The sequence below is a fragment of the Lontra canadensis genome, unplaced genomic scaffold, assembly GCF_010015895.1.
Source record: "Lontra canadensis isolate GAN:19392208 unplaced genomic scaffold, GSC_riverotter_1.0 scaffold38, whole genome shotgun sequence".
Lineage (NCBI taxonomy): Eukaryota > Metazoa > Chordata > Mammalia > Carnivora > Mustelidae > Lontra > Lontra canadensis.
In genome coordinates this window covers 1,065,571-1,085,108 of record NW_022631032.1, presented here as the reverse complement: position 1 = coordinate 1,085,108, position 19,538 = coordinate 1,065,571, and the positions used below count along the sequence as shown (strand labels likewise).

General features: G+C 51.7%; 1 protein-coding gene across 7 annotated transcripts in view; it reads left to right on the top strand.

The window, feature by feature from the left end:
* The first annotated feature begins 6,153 nt into the window (after window positions 1-6,153).
* Window positions 6,154-19,538, top strand: part of TMEM44 (transmembrane protein 44) — a 31,100-nt gene continuing 17,715 nt past the window's right edge. For 2 of the 7 annotated variants that reach the window (XM_032869289.1, XM_032869285.1), the window contains exons 1-7: window positions 6,156-6,367; window positions 8,764-8,890; window positions 11,176-11,269; window positions 12,580-12,746; window positions 12,939-13,025; window positions 16,714-16,884; window positions 18,664-18,792. In XM_032869289.1, coding sequence (XP_032725180.1) covers window positions 6,225-6,367; window positions 8,764-8,890; window positions 11,176-11,269; window positions 12,580-12,746; window positions 12,939-13,025; window positions 16,714-16,884; window positions 18,664-18,792 — 918 coding nt within the window. In that variant the 5' untranslated portion in view covers window positions 6,156-6,224. Of the gene's footprint in view, window positions 6,368-8,763; window positions 8,891-11,175; window positions 11,270-12,579; window positions 12,747-12,938; window positions 13,026-16,713; window positions 16,885-18,663; window positions 18,793-19,538 lie in introns of all 7 variants that reach the window. The other 5 variants (XM_032869287.1, XM_032869284.1, XM_032869286.1 and 2 more) reach the window with 4 other exon arrangements.

Below are 19,538 nucleotides of genomic sequence, written 5' to 3'. Positions count from 1 at the left end.
ATTTCACATTTATAATTTGTACATCTTGGCTACTTCTAAAGTAGCAAGATTTGCAAGAGTTGCAAATATTCAAGTACTGAATTCTATTTAGTTGGCTCTTTAAAAAGGTGAGTAACCCAGCTGGCTCAGTTGGTAGAGTGTGAGACTTGAGTCTTGGTGCGTGAGTTTGAGCCCTGCATTGGGGGTAGAAATTACTTAAAAAAAAAAAAGAAAAAAAAGGTAAGGCTTTCCTTGATGTAATGTTTCAACATCCATGAGTTCCATTAGCCCCTGCCTAGCTTCTAAACTTTGTGAAGTAAGTGACTTTAAGCAACAGGATGTTATTAATAAAGAACTTGAAGTGGAAGAAAAAGCACAATTTTCACAAGACCCAGCAGTGAGTTGATGATAGAGTTTTAAGTAGAACCCTGGGCCCCAGGAGTCCTACCACCTGCTTCCCTCATGACACTCCACTGTGTCCACAGTGGGCCTGACTGAGATTTGGAAATGCCATTATTTCAAAATGCATCCTCTGAGCAGTGGCTTCTCTGTCTTCCTAACAGGTAAGTCACACTGGCAGAGAGCCTTTTTTAGTGTTGCTGCTTGAGTAGCAGCCACAAGCCTTTCCTCTAAATAGTACGCCCTACAGGAACCCTGGCAGGGGGGTTAGCATGACCTCAGAAGGGAAAGCAGCTGAGCTGCGGGCCTGTGTGTGTCCCCTCCCTCACCCCGCCTGGTGGCTGGGACCTCCAGGCATGCGTGGCCCCAGCCCCTGCAGGACAAAGTCCAGGCTGCTGCAGCCCCTCCCTGTCCAGGACAAAGCCCGTGGGCTCACCGCTCCTGCCAACAGGAAATGCCTCTAAGAGGGGGAGGGAGGACCTGTGTTCTGGTCCTTGTGTTAGCTTTTCTTTTTGGCAAGCTCTGGACAATGGCCAAAGAAACAGGAGCTTTAGCTTCTAGGCGGGGCCGCTGCAGGGCCTCCAAGGAGCCCAGGAAGGGAACTGATCCACTTCCTGAGGGCCCACCGAGTGAAAATCCTTTTAGAAGGTCCTGGCCAAATTTGGGAGGGGTCTGCACAGCAGGGAGGGCATGGGTTAGCCTATATAATCCCAAGTGTTGCAACGGATGAAGTCCCACTTCCCTGACGGCTGGGTGGCTCGCCCACCATCCGGCCTGTCTCCTAGTGCCAAAAGCAAGCTTACTCCCCAAAGCCCCCCTCGTGGGGTTCTTTTTTTTTTTTTTTTTTTTTTTTTTTAAAGATTTTATTTATTTATTTGATAGAGAGATCACAAGCAGGCAGAGAGGCAGGCAGAGAGAGAGGAGGAAGCAGGCTCCCTGCCGAGCAGAGAGCCCGATGCGGGGCTCGATCCCAGGACTCCGAGATCATGACCCGAGCCGAAGGCAGTGGCTTAACCCACTGAGCCACCCAGGCGCCCCGCCCCCTCGTGGGGTTCTTAAAAGCCCTCCCAACACACCCGCACGCACAATGGTAGGGGCACAAAAGGATCTTAAACACCCTCTAACTACAGTATCTACCCCATTAGTATGGGCTGTTTAAAAACCCATTCAGTTAGGGCCACCTGGGAGGCTCAGTCGGTTAAGGGTCTGCCTTCGGCTCAGATCATGATCTTGTAGTCCTGGGATCGAGCCCCAGGTTGGGCTCCCTGCTCAGTAGGGAGTCTGCTTCTCCCTCTCCCACTCCTTCTGCCTCTCCCCGTACTTGTGCTCTCTCGCCCCTTCTCTTGCTCTGTCAAATAAATAAATGCAATCTTTAATAAATAAAAATCAATTGACTGGGCAGTGCAGTCGGTTAAGCATCCGACTCTTGGTTTCAGCTCCATGATATTGGTTTCAGGCCATGATCTTGGGGTGCTGGGCTTGAGCCCTGAACTGGGCTATGCCCTCACTGGGGAGTCTGCTTGAGACTCTCCCTCTCTCTCTGCCCACCCCCACCCCCGGTCTAAAATAGATAAATCTTTTTTTTAAAAATGCATTCATTCATTCAGTAACTACTGGAGGAGTACAGGCCCAGTGGCTCGTGTCCCTACAGGATCAGGACTCAGAGCAGCCTGGGCAGGGAAGACTGCCTCGGGAGGCTCCGAAGCCCACACTCTTCCCATTGCGTTTTCCTGTGAGGGACTGGCAAGAGCTCCCCATGGTCTGTCCGCCCCCACTGAGGGCCATCTCCACAAGCCGGAGTTTCTCATAAGAATCTCACAGGAAGCCTGTGGGAAGGCAGCGTCATAGGCTAAATAGTGGCCCCCCAAAATACCAGGTCCTAATCCCTGGAACCTGTAAATGTCACCTTATATGGGAAAAGAGTCCACAGACGTGATTCAGTTAAGGATCTTGAGATGGGGAGTAGCGTGGATGATCTGAGCAGGTCACAAATGCAGTCTTTCTGGGAAAGAGGCAGAGGGAGGAGATCTGATGCAGAACAAAGAGGGTGATGTGAGCGCAGAAGGAGAGATGGAGTTAAGTGCTGAGGCCTCAAGCAAGGAGCACTGGCAGCCACCAGCCGCTGGATAAAGCGAGACAATGAATGGATTCCCTTCCTAGAGTCCCCTTGATTGTGGTCCCCGGAACCTGCTTTCAGAACCAGGAGGGAATATATTTCTGTTATTTTAAGCCACTCAGTTTGTGCTCATCTGTTAAAGCGACAGGAAATGGATCAGTGCCGATTCCAAGCACTCTTGCCCAGAGAGCTGGACTCAGCAGGGGTGCTTTCTGACGGGCAGCTGAGGGATCCCCACACCTCACTGCTCCCACGGACTGGAGAGGGGACTCAGAGCTTAACCCCTCAAATGAAGGGTTTTTAGTCTGGGGACTCATCCTTCACGAAATCCATAGTTGCATTTCAGGACTTCCACAAATTCCCAAGATCGTATGAACAACCGTGTGGGTGTGCACACATGTTCTTATTTTTTGCGGATGAGGTTTTCTCCAAATTCTCAGAGTTTACTGAAAAGGCTGAGAACTAACTGCCTGAACGAAGAACTACTGAGGGGTCCAAACTCGGTCCAGGGTGGGGTGGGGAGGAATGAAGCAATTTCTCCAACCGGGCCCAGCCTCCAAAGGTTTATACTGAGCCTGAAGGACAGAGAAGTCTTCATAAGAAGCAAACTGATTAAATTCTGATGTCTTCAAGCCTCAACAAGGCAGAGCCCAAGGCAGCCCCTACCCTACAGGAGCCCTGTGAGAGGGTGACAGGACATAGGCAGGGTATGTCCTCATTTCAGCGAGATAGTGCGTGGAACAGATTCTCTTTTGGGAACAGTAGGTAGGCCACGTGACCAGAAGAACCCGGGATCCAGGCAATCGCAGGTCAGTATCCACACGTACGCCAGAAGAACCCACAAAGAACCAGCAGGCCGGGCCTGCAGACTGTGGGTGTTTTTTATAGCCTACGAGAAACTCGGCTACTATATTTTTTCTTTTTCCTTTATTTTTTAAAGATGTTATGTATTTGAGAAAAAGCGAGGGAGATTTTTCCTTTTGACTTAACCTTTTCTTTTTTTTTAAGATTTTTTATTTATTTATTTGACAGAGATCACAAGTAGGCAGAGAGGCAGGCAGAGAGAGAGAGAGAGAAGCAGGCTCCCTGCCAAGCAGAGAGCCCGATGCAGGGCTCGATGCAGGGCTCGATCCCAGGACCCCGAGATCATGACCTGAGCTGAAGGCAGAGGCTTTAACCCATTCAGCCACTCAGGCACCCCTTAACTTAAACTTTTAATCTTGCCTTAGTTGTCTTAATCATTTCCATATTTTGATTTTGGCCCCTTCTGTTGAATAACATATTTTCATTTGACTTCTACTTATTCTATTGCTTCTTTTTTTTTTTAAGATTTTATTTATTTATTTGACATAGGGAGAGGGATTACAAGTAGGCAGAGGCAGGCAGAGAGAGAGGGGGAAGCAGGCTCCCTGCCAAGCAGAGAGCATGATGTGGGGCTCGATCCCAGGACCCCGAGACCATGACCTGAGCCGAAGGCAGAGGCTTTAACCCACTGAGCCACCCAGGCGCCCCTATTCTATTGCTTCTTTAATGTCTCTCTCTCTCCTACTGGACTGTAAGCACCATGAATGTAGGGACTTGATTGTTTTTCTTAAAAACGTGTCCTCAGAGACACCTGGGTGGGCAGTTAGATAAGTGTCTGCCTTCCGCACAGGTCCTGGAATCGAGCTGGTGTCCGGCACCCTGCTCAGTGGGGAGTCCGCCTCTCCCTCTGCCCCTCCCCCTATCCTGCTCATGTTCTCTTTTGCACTCTCTCTCAAATAAATAAAATCTTTAAAAACAACAACAACACGGGCACCTGGGTGGCTCAGTGGGTTAAAGCCTCTGCCTTCAGCTCAGGTCATGGTCTCAGGGTCCTGGGACTGAGACCCGCATCTGGCTCTCTGCTCAGCAGGGAGCCTGCTTCCTCCTCTCTCTCTGCCTACTTCTCTGCCTCTTCGTGATCTCTGTCTGTCAAATAAATAAATAAGATCTTTAAAACAACAACAACAACAACAACAACAACAACAACAAAAAACCTGTGTCCTCAGCTTCTAGCCTGACATACCTGACAAATAGTGTTTCATTTCTCCTGTGAGTGGTCAGAACTTTAAACATAAATTAATCTGTAAAATAATGTAGCCACTTTGCAAAACCTCTGGCAGTTCCTCAAAACCTCAAACATAGTTACCAGGAGCCCCAGCAGTTCCACTCCTAGGGACACGCCCAAGAGAACTGAAAACCTTTTACATGAATGTTCACAGAGGCATTATTCATAATAACCAAAACGAGCAAACAACCCAAGCGTCCGTCAACTGATGAACGGATAAATAAAATGTGATGTATCGACACAATAGAATATTATTCAGCCATAAAAAGGAAGGAAGTTCTGACACAGGTTATAGCATGGATTAACCTTAAAAACATTATGTGGAGTGAAAGAAGAGATAGAATTTCCAGAACAGAAACACCTGGGTGGCTCAGTCTGTTAAGCATCTGCCTTTGGCTCAGGTTATGATCCCAGGGTTCTGGGATGGAGCCCCACATGGGGAATCCTTGCTCAGCAGGGAGCCTGTTTTTCCCTCTGCCTGCTGCTCCCCCTGCTTGCGAGTTCTCTCTCTCTCTCTCACACACACACACAAATAAATAAAACCTTTCACTAACTAAATAAATAATAGAATTTCCAGAACACAAAAATTGTAGAGACAGCAAGTAGATTTGTGGTTGCCTAAGGCTGCCATTGTGGAGGGGATGGTAATTTCTAAGAGTACTGGCTTCTTGGCAAGTGATGAAAATGTTGTAAAATGAGATAGTGGTGGTGGTTGCACAACCCTGTGGACACCCTAATAACCACTGAATTGTAAACTTTAACAGGGTGAATTTTGTGGTATATGAATGAGATGTCCGTAAGGCTGCTATTTAAAAAAACAAACAAAAAGAACCAAAACAAAAAAAACAAAAAAAAAAAACGAAAAAAAAAAAAAACCCTAAATGATAGGGTCACCTCCTTGTTTAAGCAAATTTACTAAAATCAACGAGGAAATTTTAAGATGATCATAGCTTGTTTTCAAGTACAGCTCTGTGTGTACCAGCATTGATTGTGTGGCAATGTGGCTGGAGGGGACAGCAGGATGGCCAAGACCACCGCCCTCCTCGGCTCGCTGGGGCACCTTCCAGGGTGACTGGAAGTCTGGCTTGGGGACTGCGGGGCAGGAGTGCGTTGTGTCCCTCTACCTGGCCCCCCACCACCCCCGGTCCATTATACCCTAGGATCAGACCTGCCGCTCCCGCCCGGAGCCGCAGCACCCAAGCGCTGCAGCAGGCGCGAAGTAAGGTGTATTGTTCGGCTCAGAAAATGGAGTGCATTAGTGAGCGGACAGAGTGCCTTACCGTGACCCCCCTCGGCTCTGGCCGCCGGGGCGGGGGGCGGGGGGAGACCGCGAGGGCTCCGTCCGGGCGCGGCTGTCGGGCGCCGGGGGCCGCAGCCTTTGTGCGGAGGCTGCTGCCGGCTCCCGCCGCTGGGGGGCGGCCTCCGGCCCGCCGACCCCCGACAATAGCGCGCGGGGTGGGGAGCCGCGCGGTCCCGGAAACTTTTCCCTCGCGCCGCCGCCGCCGCCAGCGCCCATCTCCCGGCCGCGGCCGTGTGCTCAGCCGGGACCGCCGCCGCCGCAGGGGGCACCGTGCCGGAGGAAGGGGGCGCGGGGCGGCCGCGCGGGAGGCCGGGGCCCGGGCCGGGCGGAGCGGGAGAGCCATGGGGGAGGCGGCCAGCCCCGCGCCCGCGTCCGCGCTCTGGGACTGGGACTACCTGGACCGCTGCTTCGCCCGCCACCGCGTCTGCATCTCCTTCGGCCTGTGGATCTGCTCCTCCTCCTGCTGGATCGCCGCCCACACGCTGTAACAGGGACTGGACCGGGCGGCGCGGGGGTGGGGGCTGGGTCGGCCGCGGGGGGCGCGGGGCGCTAACCTCCCCCCTCCCCCATCAGCTCCCTCCTGGAAACCTGGAGGGAAGGGGGCAGAGAGGGAGGAGGCAGGAGGCAGCGGAGCTCCGCGATCTAAAGGAGCCTTCGGGGGCGGACTGGAGTCGGACAGGACTTCTTTCCGGATTCCGCGCACGGAGAGGCTGGCGCGGGGCCCGCGGGAGGAGGCTGGGTGGTGCAGTGCGTGGGGCCCGGGGCGGCAGCCGAGAGTCGGGGGTTCTATTGTCAGCGTCTCCTCGCCGACTGGCGGTGTGAGCTGGGCAAGCTGTCTGAGCCTCGATTTCCTCACGTAGATGGGGTTGATAACTCATGGGTCGGATGGCAGGATTAGATGAGTTAGTCCTGGTAAAGCTCTTAGTATCATTAGCGCTCATTAAACATCCTTATTACTGCTCCCGCCCTGCCACCGGCCTTTGGCAGAGGCAAGGACCTAGGACGAAGGCTCTCGGCGTTTCTGGCCTCCCTTTGCCCCAGGCCCTCTGATCTGCAAGGGGGACGGGCGAGGATCTGACTCTAACCACAGCCTTTGCCCTGTCCAGCATCTGGAGCCCGTTGGCCAGGTAGTCACCGTAACCTGGGTCCTAAGCTGGCTGAAGTCTGGCCCAGGATGGCCTCCAGGTCTCGGGCCACCCTGTCCCCAGCTGGTGCTACCCAAGTATTCCCTGGCAGAGAAGAAAGGAGCAGCACCCCAAGGGAGACCGTCAGCCACTCAGCTTGAGCACCCCGTGGACATTCCACTCCCTCGTGTGATATTGCTGTGGAAATTTGGCAGCGCCCCTACCCAGTCACTGGAATGCAAAACAAACAAACCAACCTTAGAACATTTACTGTGGGCCCAGTTTATTAACTCACTTCATTCTGTTATTACTCCCATGCACTCAGGGTTCTGGAGGTTCTGACAGGTTAACTAACTTGCGCAAGTGAATGGAAAGAATGGAACCCCCAGACCCTTATAGAAAGGGGCAGACTTGTGAGGATTAAACTGTGCAGCGGACACTAATGAGGCAGCCTACGTGCTTTATTAGACATTTTCCTGACCTGGAAGCTCGGGTTGGGAGAGGTTAGGTAACCGCCGCCCTCCCCCTGACCCCCGCAAATGCCCCCTCTGCTTTTTCAGCCCGCCTCCTGTCTGGACACCATCCTCCCTGAGCCCAGTCTTGTCTTCAGGGATTGTATGTCCTCCAAGCTGGGTGTGGCCTGGGGTAGGGTCCCCCGGGATCCCCCTCCCCTGACAGCAGGGAGCAAAGCCTCCACCTGTGAAGCCTGAGGGTCCACCATGAACTCACCTAGTCAGCATAGACCCATCTTTTCTCAGCTCTCCAATGTGAGGGTTGAAATCAATGCTTCTCATCTGAGTCCGAGGGTCTCTAGAGTCTTTGCTCTTAGACTTTGAATTGGTGTCAGGAGCCCAGAGCCCAAATGGAAGGTTTCTGTTCTCACTTCGAGCTTTGGGCTTTGCTGGCAGATCAGGAAACCACTGGGCACCCAGCAGCCTTCTCTCCTCCTCCATTGTTCCCCAGGGCAGGCCCTCAGAACCAGCCAAACAGTCCTGATGACGTGGAGTGAGTTACACCTTGTGGTTGAAGGAAATGAAACAAGAGCTGCAGGGGTGCCTCAGTTTCTCCGTAAAATGTAGCGCGGAAACTTCTAGAACAAAGTGTTTCTGAGAGATCTCTCACCCCTTCCAGGCTGTTGTGCCTTTCTGTGCTGATTCCGGGGGAAAGGGGCAGGGCAGGGCAGGAAAAGGGGAGTAAGGGAGAGAAGACAGCAGTGGGGGCCCCTAGGGAGAAGTCAGCCCAAAGTGTCATGGCATCTTTAAGAAGTTTTGTTCTGTGTGTGTGTGTAAAGAACATGCTTAAGTTAGGCAAGGGCTGGCAGAAGCCAGGCCTCCCCTCTGCACGGACAGACAGCTTTGAAGGATTTCACTTGAATTTGAAAGGAACAAGTTGCCTTTTTAATTTGGGCAATTACTTTTATAACCGGCATGTTTCCTTTCAGTAATCAAACCTGACAGTTTGTCAGCACTGAGTGGTAGGTCATGAACTTGAGTTGGCCTGATTTGTAGGAGGGAAGAAATTCCTCTTCATTAGAGAGGCAGGTCTGGCTCCTGCCGTGGGTTTGTGCTGCAGTCTTTGATCCTTGATTTTCCCATCTGTGAACCAAGTTCAAAAATACCTGCTGAATCCCTGGGGGAGAGAGTGCTTCACAGGGACACAAAGTCACAAGTGCCCTTTTCAGACACCTGCTTTGGGAATCCACTCTTGGCTGCTGTGTCCTGTCCATACCCATCCACTCCCCTATTTGTCGCTACAGGCTTCTCTATCTGAAGTGTGCGAAGAAATCCAGACGGGACCAGTCAGTGCTGTGCGCTGCCTGCTGCCTCCTCAGCAGCCTGTGTGACACCATCGGGGCCATTCTGGCCAGACAGCTCACGATCCAGGTGCGTCAGGCCCACAGGTGACAGTGGCTTCTATCTGGTTCCATCACTTTTGCCTCAGACCTGTGCCCTGTTGGTCTTTCTGCCCCTGTCCAGGGCTCTTGCCCTGATGACCACGTGGCTCACTGTTCAACTCCTTCGAGGCTTTGCTAGAGGTCAGCTTCTCGGTGAGGCCTCCCCTGAGCACTCGTGCAGACCCATGCCCTACCTCCACCACAGGGACCCCAGCCCCTTCACCCCGCTCTGTTTTTTCCCATAGCTGACCCTCAATACACCCTCTGCTTTCCTTACTTCCTGTGCTTGTTGCTTTATGGTATGCTAACCCCTACTAGAGGGTCAGCTCCCCAGGGGCAAGAGTTTGTACTCACTACTTTATCCCTGTCACTTCAAACAGCAGCTGGGACGGAGCAGATGCTCAGTAAATAGGGATGGTTGTGGTGATTGTGTTCAGAGCCTCAGCTCAACAGGGGCGGCTGAATGCTTTTCCCAAGCAGTGATGCAGGCTTTGGGGCAAGTGATAAACAATGTCAAGCTTGCCCAAGGTCTAAGCCCTTGGAAGCTGTGTAAACAGGACCTATCCCAATAGGCTGGTGCCCACCCAGGTGGATATGACGGAAGGCAGCCTCATGGCTGCAACACACACTGGGAGAGTTCTAACCTTCTTCGAATAATACTGTGTCACAAACAACCTTTTGTTTCTGGTGCCCATTCTCATTCGCTGATGGAATACAGGGAGGCCCAGCTCCATCCGGGTCATAATAGCTGACATTTATTAAATATTTCACTGTGAGGGGCCCCTGAGTGGCTCAGTCAGTTAAGCGTCTGCCTTCAGCTCAATTCATGGTCTCAGGGTTCTGGGATCAAGCCCTTGCTCAGCCGGGAGCCAGCTTCTTCCTCTGCCCCTCCCCCCAACTCATGTGTGCCGGCTCTCTCTCTCTCAAATAAATAAAATAAAAATTTTTAAATTTTTATTTTATTTATTCATTTGAGAGAGAGAGAGAGAGAAAGCACAAGCAGGGGGAGAGACAGAAGCAGACTCCCTGCTGAGCTGGGAACCCAATGTGGGACTTGATCCTAGAACCCATCGATTATGACCTGAGCCAAAGGCAGACGCTTAACCAACTGACCCACCCAGGAGCCCCTAAGTAAAATCTTTTAAAAATAAATAAGTAGGGGCACCTGGGTGGCTCAGTGGGTTAAAGCCTCTTCCTTCGGCTCGGGTTGTGATCCCAGGGTTCTGGGATAGAGCCCCGCATCGGGCTCTCTGCTCAGCAGGGAGCCTGTTTCCCTCTCTCTCTCTGCCTGCCTCTCTGCCTACTTGTGATCTCTGTCTGTCAAATAAATAAATAAATAATCTTTTTAAAAAATAAATAAATAAATAAATAAATACTTCACTGTGTACTTGGCACTGTGGGCTTGTCTCATATTACTTCATTTAATCCTCAAATTATCTTATGACCTGGGCTCTCTCCTTATCCCTGTTTTACACACGTGGATCCTCAGGCTTAGAGGTTGAATAACTTTTACAAGGTCCACTAAACAGCAGAGTCAAACTCCAGAATCTACTCTTTTATTTATTTTATTTTTTTGAGATTTTATTTATTTATTTTGAGAAGAGAGCACACATGCACACATGAGTGGGGGGTGGGGGCAAAGTGAGGGGAAAGGGGAAAGAATCCCAAGCAGGGAAAGAAGCTCCAAGCTGAGCAAGGAGCCCAACTTGGGGCTCAGTCTCATGACCCTGAGATCAGGACCTGAGCTAAAATCAAGAGGTGGACGCTTACCTCACTAAGCCACTGCAGAGTCTGCTGTGAACCAGTGACTCCACTGTCAGGGTAGCTGGTGCCTTGGTAGGTAGGAGACTTGTCCGTTCCTCGCGGTGCTGGTCTAAGCATTTTCCATGTATTGCTTCATGTAATCTGCTTAGCATTGAGGAAGGCACTGTTACTATCCCTATTTTACAGAGGAGGAAACTGAGGCCCAAAGAAAGCCAGTGGTTGGGCCAAAGTCCCACAGCAGAGACTGGCCATGTACTGGGAAGAACGTGGAGTGAGAAGGGCAGGGCTGGTTCTGCTGGTGGGCCTCTGCCCGAGGGATCGGTCACTCACACGCCACCCCCCGTGCCCCGCTCCTCGTCAGTCCAGTGGAGTTGATAACCAGCCTTTCCTGGGGTCAGTAGGTGGCTTCGTTGGGATCACCACAGTAGTGGGAGAGGAGACCCAGGATGAGAAGGGCTGCGGAAGCTGGAGAACGTTTGAGCACCAAGAGTCTGTCTCCTTTTCTCCCAGGTATTCACAGGTGCCTACCTCGCCGCTGCTGACTTGGTGAACTTTGTCTTCATCCTTTTCCCCATCTGCGGCTGCCAGTGGAAGTCTCATCGCGGTGAGTGTGTGGGCCTCGCTCCTGTGTGTTCATCCGCTCTCTCATCAGTGGGTCCTGTGCTCCTCGTCGTGCCTGAGCTGGGCCTCTGCTGGGCGCAGACAAAAGAATGAGCTCCTCGACCCCAGTCAGAGAGGAGGCACGGCCCTATAGAACCATCCGTGCCACTGGTGAGGCGGTGTGCACACGCCACGAGCAACCAGAGGGAAGGCGGGGCCCGTAGGCGTCAGGAAAGGACGTGACCGTGGAACGGGGGCCGCAGGGAAAGATAATCCAGGTGAAAAGGATCATATGAGCAAAGGCCAGGAGGTGGGATGGGACAAGGCTGGGGGGAGGTACAGTGCTATCTCACGGGCAAGTCCAGGATGGCCAAACAAAGCCACGTAACTTCCGGAAATGGATGCCAGGAGTGGGCGTGGGCCACCTTGGCCGAGGGGGGACTGCAAGTCACTGAGCGGGAATGGGTCACCCTGACTCTGTGGGTTTGGGCCTTCCTGAGAAGGGGCAGCAGGGAGCCCAGACCTGTGTCCAGAAAGGGAGTGCTTGCCTCAGTGGGGTGAGGTAAGATGTCTCCAGTTGCTCAGCACTGCCCAGAAGGGACATGTTCTTACTAGAATGTTCAGAGAACTGGGGCATCTGGGTGGCTCAGTCAGTCAAGTGTCTGCCTTCGGCTCAGGTCAAGATCCCAGGGTCCTGGGATCGTGTCCTACATCGGGCTCCTTGCTCAGTGGGGAGTCTGCTTCTCCCTCTGTTTGCCACTCTCCCTGCTTGAGCTCTCTCCTCTCTCTGACAAATAAATAAATAAAATCTAAAAAAAAAAAAAAAGAATTTTCGGAGGACTATCTGTCTTATATTTCAAGGAGACTTCCAAGACCGTGCTCCTTTTTTGCTCGGTTTTGGGCCCCAGCACCAGCATGGTGGTACTTTCCCTAAGGTTGGGCCAGTTCTGCTCTGTGCCAGGCTCTGTGGAGATTCCAGAAGCTGCTGGGGCATGGGCCCTGCCCTCGGGGCTTCTAGTCTTGCGGAGGCTACTCTGTGCACAGATACATGTGAAACACAGAACGCTATGAGAGGGCCGAGCAAGGAGAAGAGCACCAGTCGTGAGGGTGCATGGCCTGGGGTGGTAGGGAGGAGGGATTTCTCCAAAGAGGAGGCACAGCCGTGGGGCCTTGAAGGGTGGGGAGGATCTGGCCCACAGAACAACTTGGGAACCCATTCTGGCATCAGGGCTGGGCTGACAGCTGGTTTGCACATGTCGCTGTCCGTCGAGTTCTAGAGCCCAGGAGCCTGTGGCATTTTGCTGTTTGTTGCAGGTCGGGGCTCCCAGGAGAGGACGAGGAGGCAGCGGCTCAGGGCCAGTGTATTTGCTCTGGCCCTGCCGCTGAGCCTGGGACCAGGCTGGGCTCTCTGGGCCACCACCCCAAAGGCCTCAGGCCCTGTCCGTGGGTCCCAGCGGAGGCTTCTGGAAAGCCTGCTGCAGGTGAGGCTGAGCCCAGGAGGACATGGGGGTGGGTGTGTCCCTTCCCTCCTCATGGTCCCAACAAATGCTCTGGGTAGGGGTAGGGTTCAGGCTTGCCGTCATTGGGAGGAAACCACTAAAATTGGGAAAGGATGGGTCTGGGATGTATGGGCTGTCTCCTTAGGCCACTGAGTGTGTCACCTGTTCCCACAGGACAATACTGAAGTCCTCGGCTACCTGCTGGGTGGCATTGCTGTCTTTGGCTCCTGGGCTTCCCGGATCCCCCCGCTCTCCAGAATCGTGAGGCTGGGTCGGGGCTGGGACTGTGGGTTACCGTGGCAGGTCTTAGGGCCCTTGGGAGCCTCTTCCAAGCTCTAGGTCCTGGGGTGAAGGCTTGTGTCACTTGTGTATTTTGTGTGTATATGTGTGCATTTCCACACGTGCAGGGGCTGGTCAGCCAACGCAGGGGAGCTCATGAGGCCTGCTAGGACCTCTCACGGGAGAACCCATTGTGTTCTCTCCATAGCTAAGAAAAGCAGGCTGTCAGGGAAAAGGCACTGGGGTTCAGTAAACAGACATCCCATTAGGAAAATGAGAAGGTTTCAGAGGAGAGCATCACACAGCCACCAGGCTTCTGGATTTCCGGGAGCATCTCACCACAGAAACTTCCCGGGCATCTAGGCTGAGGGAAGCCCTGTGTTGGCCGGTTCTGGAGGAGACACAGCCGTGACTTGAGATGCTGTGCTCGCCCTTGGGAAACTCACAGTCTCGTGGAAAGACACAGAAATGCAAAGCAGGATATTTTAACGTTCAGAGAAAGAATCAAATGTTTGGGGTTTCAGAAGGAGAGAGGGCTCCCACACCGCTCCAATGAGTGAGGGTGAAACGTCACAAGACCAGGTGGGGGTGGGGGTGGGAGTTGGGGGCAGAGGGCGATGCCAGGGCTGCCTCAGCGTGGCTCCAAACCAAAGGGAAGCCTGGAGGAGGCAAAGGTGAGCGTAACGGGCTCCTCACTGCCTCTAAAAAAAATCACTTTCCCCAGAACATCATTTAATAGCAGTTCCAGGAGAACAGGATTCGGGGATGGCAGCTGCTTCATTGGTCATTTGTGGAAAGCAGAAGCCTGCGGGGCTGGCTGGGAATCCCCCGGGCATGCCGACTCCAGATCAGGGGAGGGAAGTGTGGGAACCCCTGGGACGTGGGGCTCGAAGACCTTCAGAGGGACGGGTGCAGTGCCTGCCTGTATCAGTGCCCTGGGGCCACCGTAAGAAAGGGTCACAAACTTGGGACAACAGACTTCAAGGTTCTAGAGGCCTGTAGACCAGTGTCAAGGTGTCACAGGCCCGAGCTCCCTCTGGAGGTGCTAGGGAAGGAGTTCTTTCAGGCCTCTTCCCAAGTTTCTGGAAAGTTCTTGGCTGATGGCTCCATAACTCCAGGGTTCTCACGGTGTTCTTTCTCCCTGTGTGTGTCCTCATGCGGCCTTCCCTCTGTACGTATCTGTGCCTCAGTTTCCCTATTATATAGACATGGTCATACTGAGCGAGGGTCCACTCTAATGGCCTCATCTGAACATGGTCATCTGCAAGGCCACGTTCACTGGTTCTGGAGGTTGGGAGCATTTTTTGTGAGGGGAAAACAAGTCAATCCCTGCATCAGGCACCTAACATAGCCCCATGACTGTGTCCTTCCTGTTGTTCATTTTATTCACAGCATTTGTCACAGCCTGAAGTTAGCTCCTTCAGTTATTAACCAAGTTGTTGGTCCCCAGTAGAACACAAGCGCCCTGAGGGCAGTGGTCTGGTCTGTTTCATTCCCTCTGTATTGCAGGTGCTTGGAGCCCACCCGTGGTAGGTGCCAGAAGACACTTGTTAATGATTGACCTAATCTGGTCTGGGAAAAAGGAAGCTTGTGGAAGCAGGAATTAGAAGGGCTTTCTCGGGGCAGAAAGAGCAGTGCTGTTCTCTGTGGTCTTGGGGAAAAGAACCAAAAGCAAGACTGGAAAGAGATTATGGGTTGGAGGGGCATCCCATTTATAATTTAGATGCTTCGCATAGTTTCTGGAATGTAGAAAGTGATCAGTATCGTTATTCCTGTTTTAGGAGGTAGTGGGCTCCCCATCACTAAAGGCATTCAAGCCTGATAGCCCTTGGCAGGCAGATAGAGTTAGGTCATATTAGGGATTAGATTGGGCAGTCTCGGAGGCACCGTCTCTGGTCCCAGGCAGAAGAGCCCAGTGCTAAGGAGCCCTTGTGAGGGAGAAACTCAGCAGGGTTTGGGTGTTCTGGGAAGCCTAGCCAGCATGGCTGTGAATGCTAGATCCCCTATAAGCTGCTTCTAATTTACCCCTGGTAGGGGTGCTGAGGAACAGAATGGTTGGGTGGCTTCGGTGGAAGAGTTTCCCATTCTTCCGGAAGTGACACACCCCCTGACCAGTATGGCCTCTGCGGCAGCACTGGGAGTGTCGCCGTTGCAGGATGCCCCACCTGCTTCCAACCCCTAGCGCGGGTTTGCCAGGAAGGCACGGGGCTGGACAATGCCCCTGGGTTCTCTGTGACCAGCCAGACAAAGCCTACAGGTGCTGAACCTGCCACATCCCGAGTCACCAAGCCTACCCCAACCTCGAGTGGGTGCTCAGCACCCACGGTGTGTCCAGCGTGCCAGCAAATAGAGCCCCACAGGCTCTTGTGCTGACAGAGAAGAGAGACTGAGTTTTGAGGTCAGTGGGAGCCAGGAGTGGGTGGACACATGAGTGACAGCAGAGAGCTCACCTGGCTTGGGGTCAACCTAAACAGCAGCAGGTGCAAGGTCAAGGGGCAGAAGGCAGGTCCCAGCGCTGGCCCTGCAAGTCACCTCCTCTCTCAAGCCCTCAGTATCCGCAGTAAATGGAGCTGGGCAGGCTGGGGGATCCCCCAGAAGTTCTCATCACAGCAGTGCAGACTGCTGCTTCCTGGGCTGAGTCAGGGGCGGCTGGAGGGTCAGGGACCCCCTGCCCCAGCCAGAGCACTGGCAGTCTCTATGAACCAGTCTTCCGGGCATGGCCAAAAAAAAAAAAAAAAAAAAAAAAACCAGGGAGCCCTGGGGAGCCAAACTTGAATAAATGCAGAGGGAAACGGAACATTCTCAAGCAGTCTTTTCCAGAGTTAAAATAAAATGGGGAAAATCATCCAAACCTTGCTTTTTCCTCTGGGTTTTTTTTTTTTTATTCTCTAATCATAGCCTGTATATCTCTAAATTCAGTTATTTAATAAGTGAAATAAATTATATGTAATCTATATTTATGTAAATTTAAATATACCATGTGATTATATATAATTATAAATATGTAGTATTTGTATATACCCATATAAATGTATATATAAAGTAACTTCATACCTGTAAAGGGTATTTAACAAATGAATATTGAATATGGGCTATTTGCCTTTTTTTTTTTTAATCAATATTGTCATTACTCATTCTCCAAAAATAAACCCTGACTTCAAAACTTCGAGGACCTTATCTCTAATGTTCCTGGCCTTTCCTGTCTGGCCAGATTCAGCACTGACAGTCTCAGGAAGAGACGTCAGTCCCTGGCTATTCAGAATTCTTCTAATTCCCTCCCATTCTCCCAGGTGACATTCATGAGCCCCTCCCCAGTGCTGGGTGTCAGGGATGCTGAAATGGGAAGGACGCTCTCAGGAGCCCTCTATCTGCTGGGATGCGTCATGTGTCATGGGGCCTGGAAGTGGGAGTTTCTCACCCCCGTTAGGGTGGAGGTGCTATGAGAGTTTTCTCAGAGTTGAGTTTAAGTTAAGTTTGAGGCATGAATAGGAGTTCACCAGGCAAAGGAAGCAGCTTGAGCAAAAGTGTAATTAAAGCAGCACCTTTAGGAACCAGCCATGGGCAGAGAGAGGGCTGCCATGCCAAGAGCCTAGGTCTTAGAACCCAGCTCTGAGGAAGCTGGGGAGTGACAGTGTTCCCCCCTGCCCAGCTCCCTCCTCTCTCTGTCCAGTGCCAAGGTAAGGCGTTTCCCTCCATCCACCTGTGGACCCGGCTCCTGTTGGCCCTGGCTGGCCTCCTCTATGCCTCGGCCATCGTGGCCCATGACCGGCGGCCCGAGTACCTGCTTCGGGCCACGCCCTGGTTCCTGACCTCCCTCGGTCGAGCTGCGCTGGACCTCTCTGTATCCACCTGGGGCCTCGGAGGCTCGACTGCTCGTGTCTCATCTCCTCCCTGTCCCTGTGGTGCCCTCTTTCCCTTTTGCTAGATGGAGCTCTCTCCCAGGGGCCAGGGACTAGGGTTGAGTCCTGGGGCAGATAGATGCAATTGCAATTATTTGCAATTTTGCATTTTGCTTCCTTGATGTACAAGTAAGAAAAGGAATGATCTCTTGGCTGGAGCACTGCGGAGCGGCAAGGGGGAGTGTGCAGGTTCCTGGCCCTGGGAGCAGAAGACCCATGCACCAGTCTCATTGCTGCTCCTCCCCTGGGCAGGGCCCCACCCTCCCAGAGACCCGTTTTCCTCATCGTTGCCCTTTCTCACAATGGGCTTTGCAAGCCAACCTGCCATGCAGGGCTAAGCATCCCCGTTCTCTTGTCTTTGGCACTGGAGCCTGGGCTGGGGACGCAGAGATAAACACTGACAGGGGCTGCCCTTTGTCAGTGACTGCTGAGCACCCTTCTGGTTCCCCAGAGGGTGTTACGTGACTCACGGACACCCCAGGGACCTTGACGTGAGAGCTTCAAGGGCAAGCTAAGCACAGATGGTGGGCAGATAGAGAGGTAGACAGTGGGTAATTTCTGTATGAAAACGTGTGGATTCATCATAAATAGTTTAGAAATAGTTTAAAATGGTGATTTTTCTCATGGACTGTATTTGTTTTCTAGGGCTGCCATATTCAGTTACCCGAAGTTGGTGGCTTGAGACAAAAGAAATGTATTCTCACAGTTCCACGGGCTACAAGTCCAAAGTCCACGCAGGGCCACACTCTCCTGGAGGCTCTGGGGGAGAACCTTCCCTTCCTCTTCCAGTTTCTGATAGCCCCTGATGCTCCTTGGCTCTGGTAGCATAATTTTATCTCCTGCCTCAGTCTTCACAAAACCTCTTCCCTTCGTTTATCTCTGTGTGTCCTCTGCTCTTATAAGGACTCTAGTCATGGGATAAAGGGTCCATCCTAACCCACTATGACCTCATCTTAAGTATATCAGCAAAGACCCTTTAAAGGGAAAAAAAAAAAAAAGATTTTATTTTTAAATAATCTCTATACCCAGCACAGTGCTCGAACTCAACCTCCCCCCGCCACCCCAGATCAAGAGTGGCTCATTCCCCAACTGAGCCAGCCAGGGCCTCCAAGACCCTATTTTTAAATAAGGCCACTTTCTGAATTTCCAGATGGATATGAATTTGGGCGGCGGGACACTATTCAACCCATTCTGTGTACTGTCCCTGTAAGCCAAGCCCTTCAAGGAAGATGTTTTCAAAATGCTTTTGTTTAATGAGTATTTGCTGAGTATTTACTAAATTCTAGAGGCAGGGTCTTGCTGGCTACTGGGTCCTTGCCAGGGATACGTAGAGAAAGTCAGACCCGGTTCCATTTTTTTTTTTTTAAGATTTTATTTATTTATTTGACAGACAGAGATCACAAGTAGGCAGAGAGGCAGGCAGAGAGAGAAGGGAAGCAGGCTCCCCGCTGAGCAGAGAGCCTGACACGGGACTCAATCCCAGGACCCTGAGACCACGACCTGAGCCGAACTTAGAGGTTTAACCCACAGAGCCACCCAGACGCCCTGACCTGGTTCCATTCTTAAATGAGCTCATGTCTGTTCTGGGGCCAACCCTGGCAGAATCATCCCATGAGGGAGAGAGCCTGGGCATGGGGGGGGGGCCCTCGGGGTGCAGAGGTGAAGGCAGCCATGGGCGGCTGAAGTGCTCTGCTTCCTTGGACCTTAACTCTCCCTCTCAGATCATATTCCTCTCCTGGGTGATGAAGAGCAAGATGAGACGGGCCTTGGGATTTGCCCCAGAAGCCAGAGAGAGCCCGGACACCCAAGCCCTCTTGACCTGCGCAGAGAAAGAGGAAGAAAGCCAGGAGGCAAGGTCTTGCCAGCTGGAAACCTGCTGGTCCCACGGGGGGCTGGATGTCCCTCGAACTACGACACTTGGGCACTTTAAAAAACTACTGTTTATGGAAAAAAAGAAAAAAAAAACGAACTGTTTTTGCCCAACACTAAAGGTGCCCATAGGATTCTCTGCTTTTCCAATTACAATGTATTTTTTTAAGTTTTTTTTGATCATTTAATAACTTTAATATATTTTTAGCAATGTAGATGGAATAGTCAAATGTCCATGTATGCTCTTTAGCAATTTACATCCATATATATATATATATATATATATATATATATATGAGTAAATTAACAGGTTAAATTAGAAATAATATGATTTTGCCCTCATAGTTTGGAGAAACACGTATTCCCACTTTCACATGCGTCCGTGACGTGTGCATCATCGCCATCACTAACACAGCCTTTTTTCAGTTGGTATTGCTAAAAGCTGGCCTTTCAAGGTGTTGTTTATGGTCGTTCTGCCATTTACAATTACGTCAAACCAGCACATGTGTTTGTCCCCTTTTACTGACTCGAGAAGGTGACCTCTGTAAGTAGGCAGAGCTTCTCTTCTAAGTGAGACAGTTTACCTTTGTCAAAAGTCTTTGGTTCCCAATAACTGAGAAGTCACCTCATGATACAGCAGTGCTTATAAGGACTGGAACAAAGCAGCCCCCACTTTTCTAAGATAACTTCTTTTTTTTTTTAAGATTTTCTTTTCTTTTTTTAAATA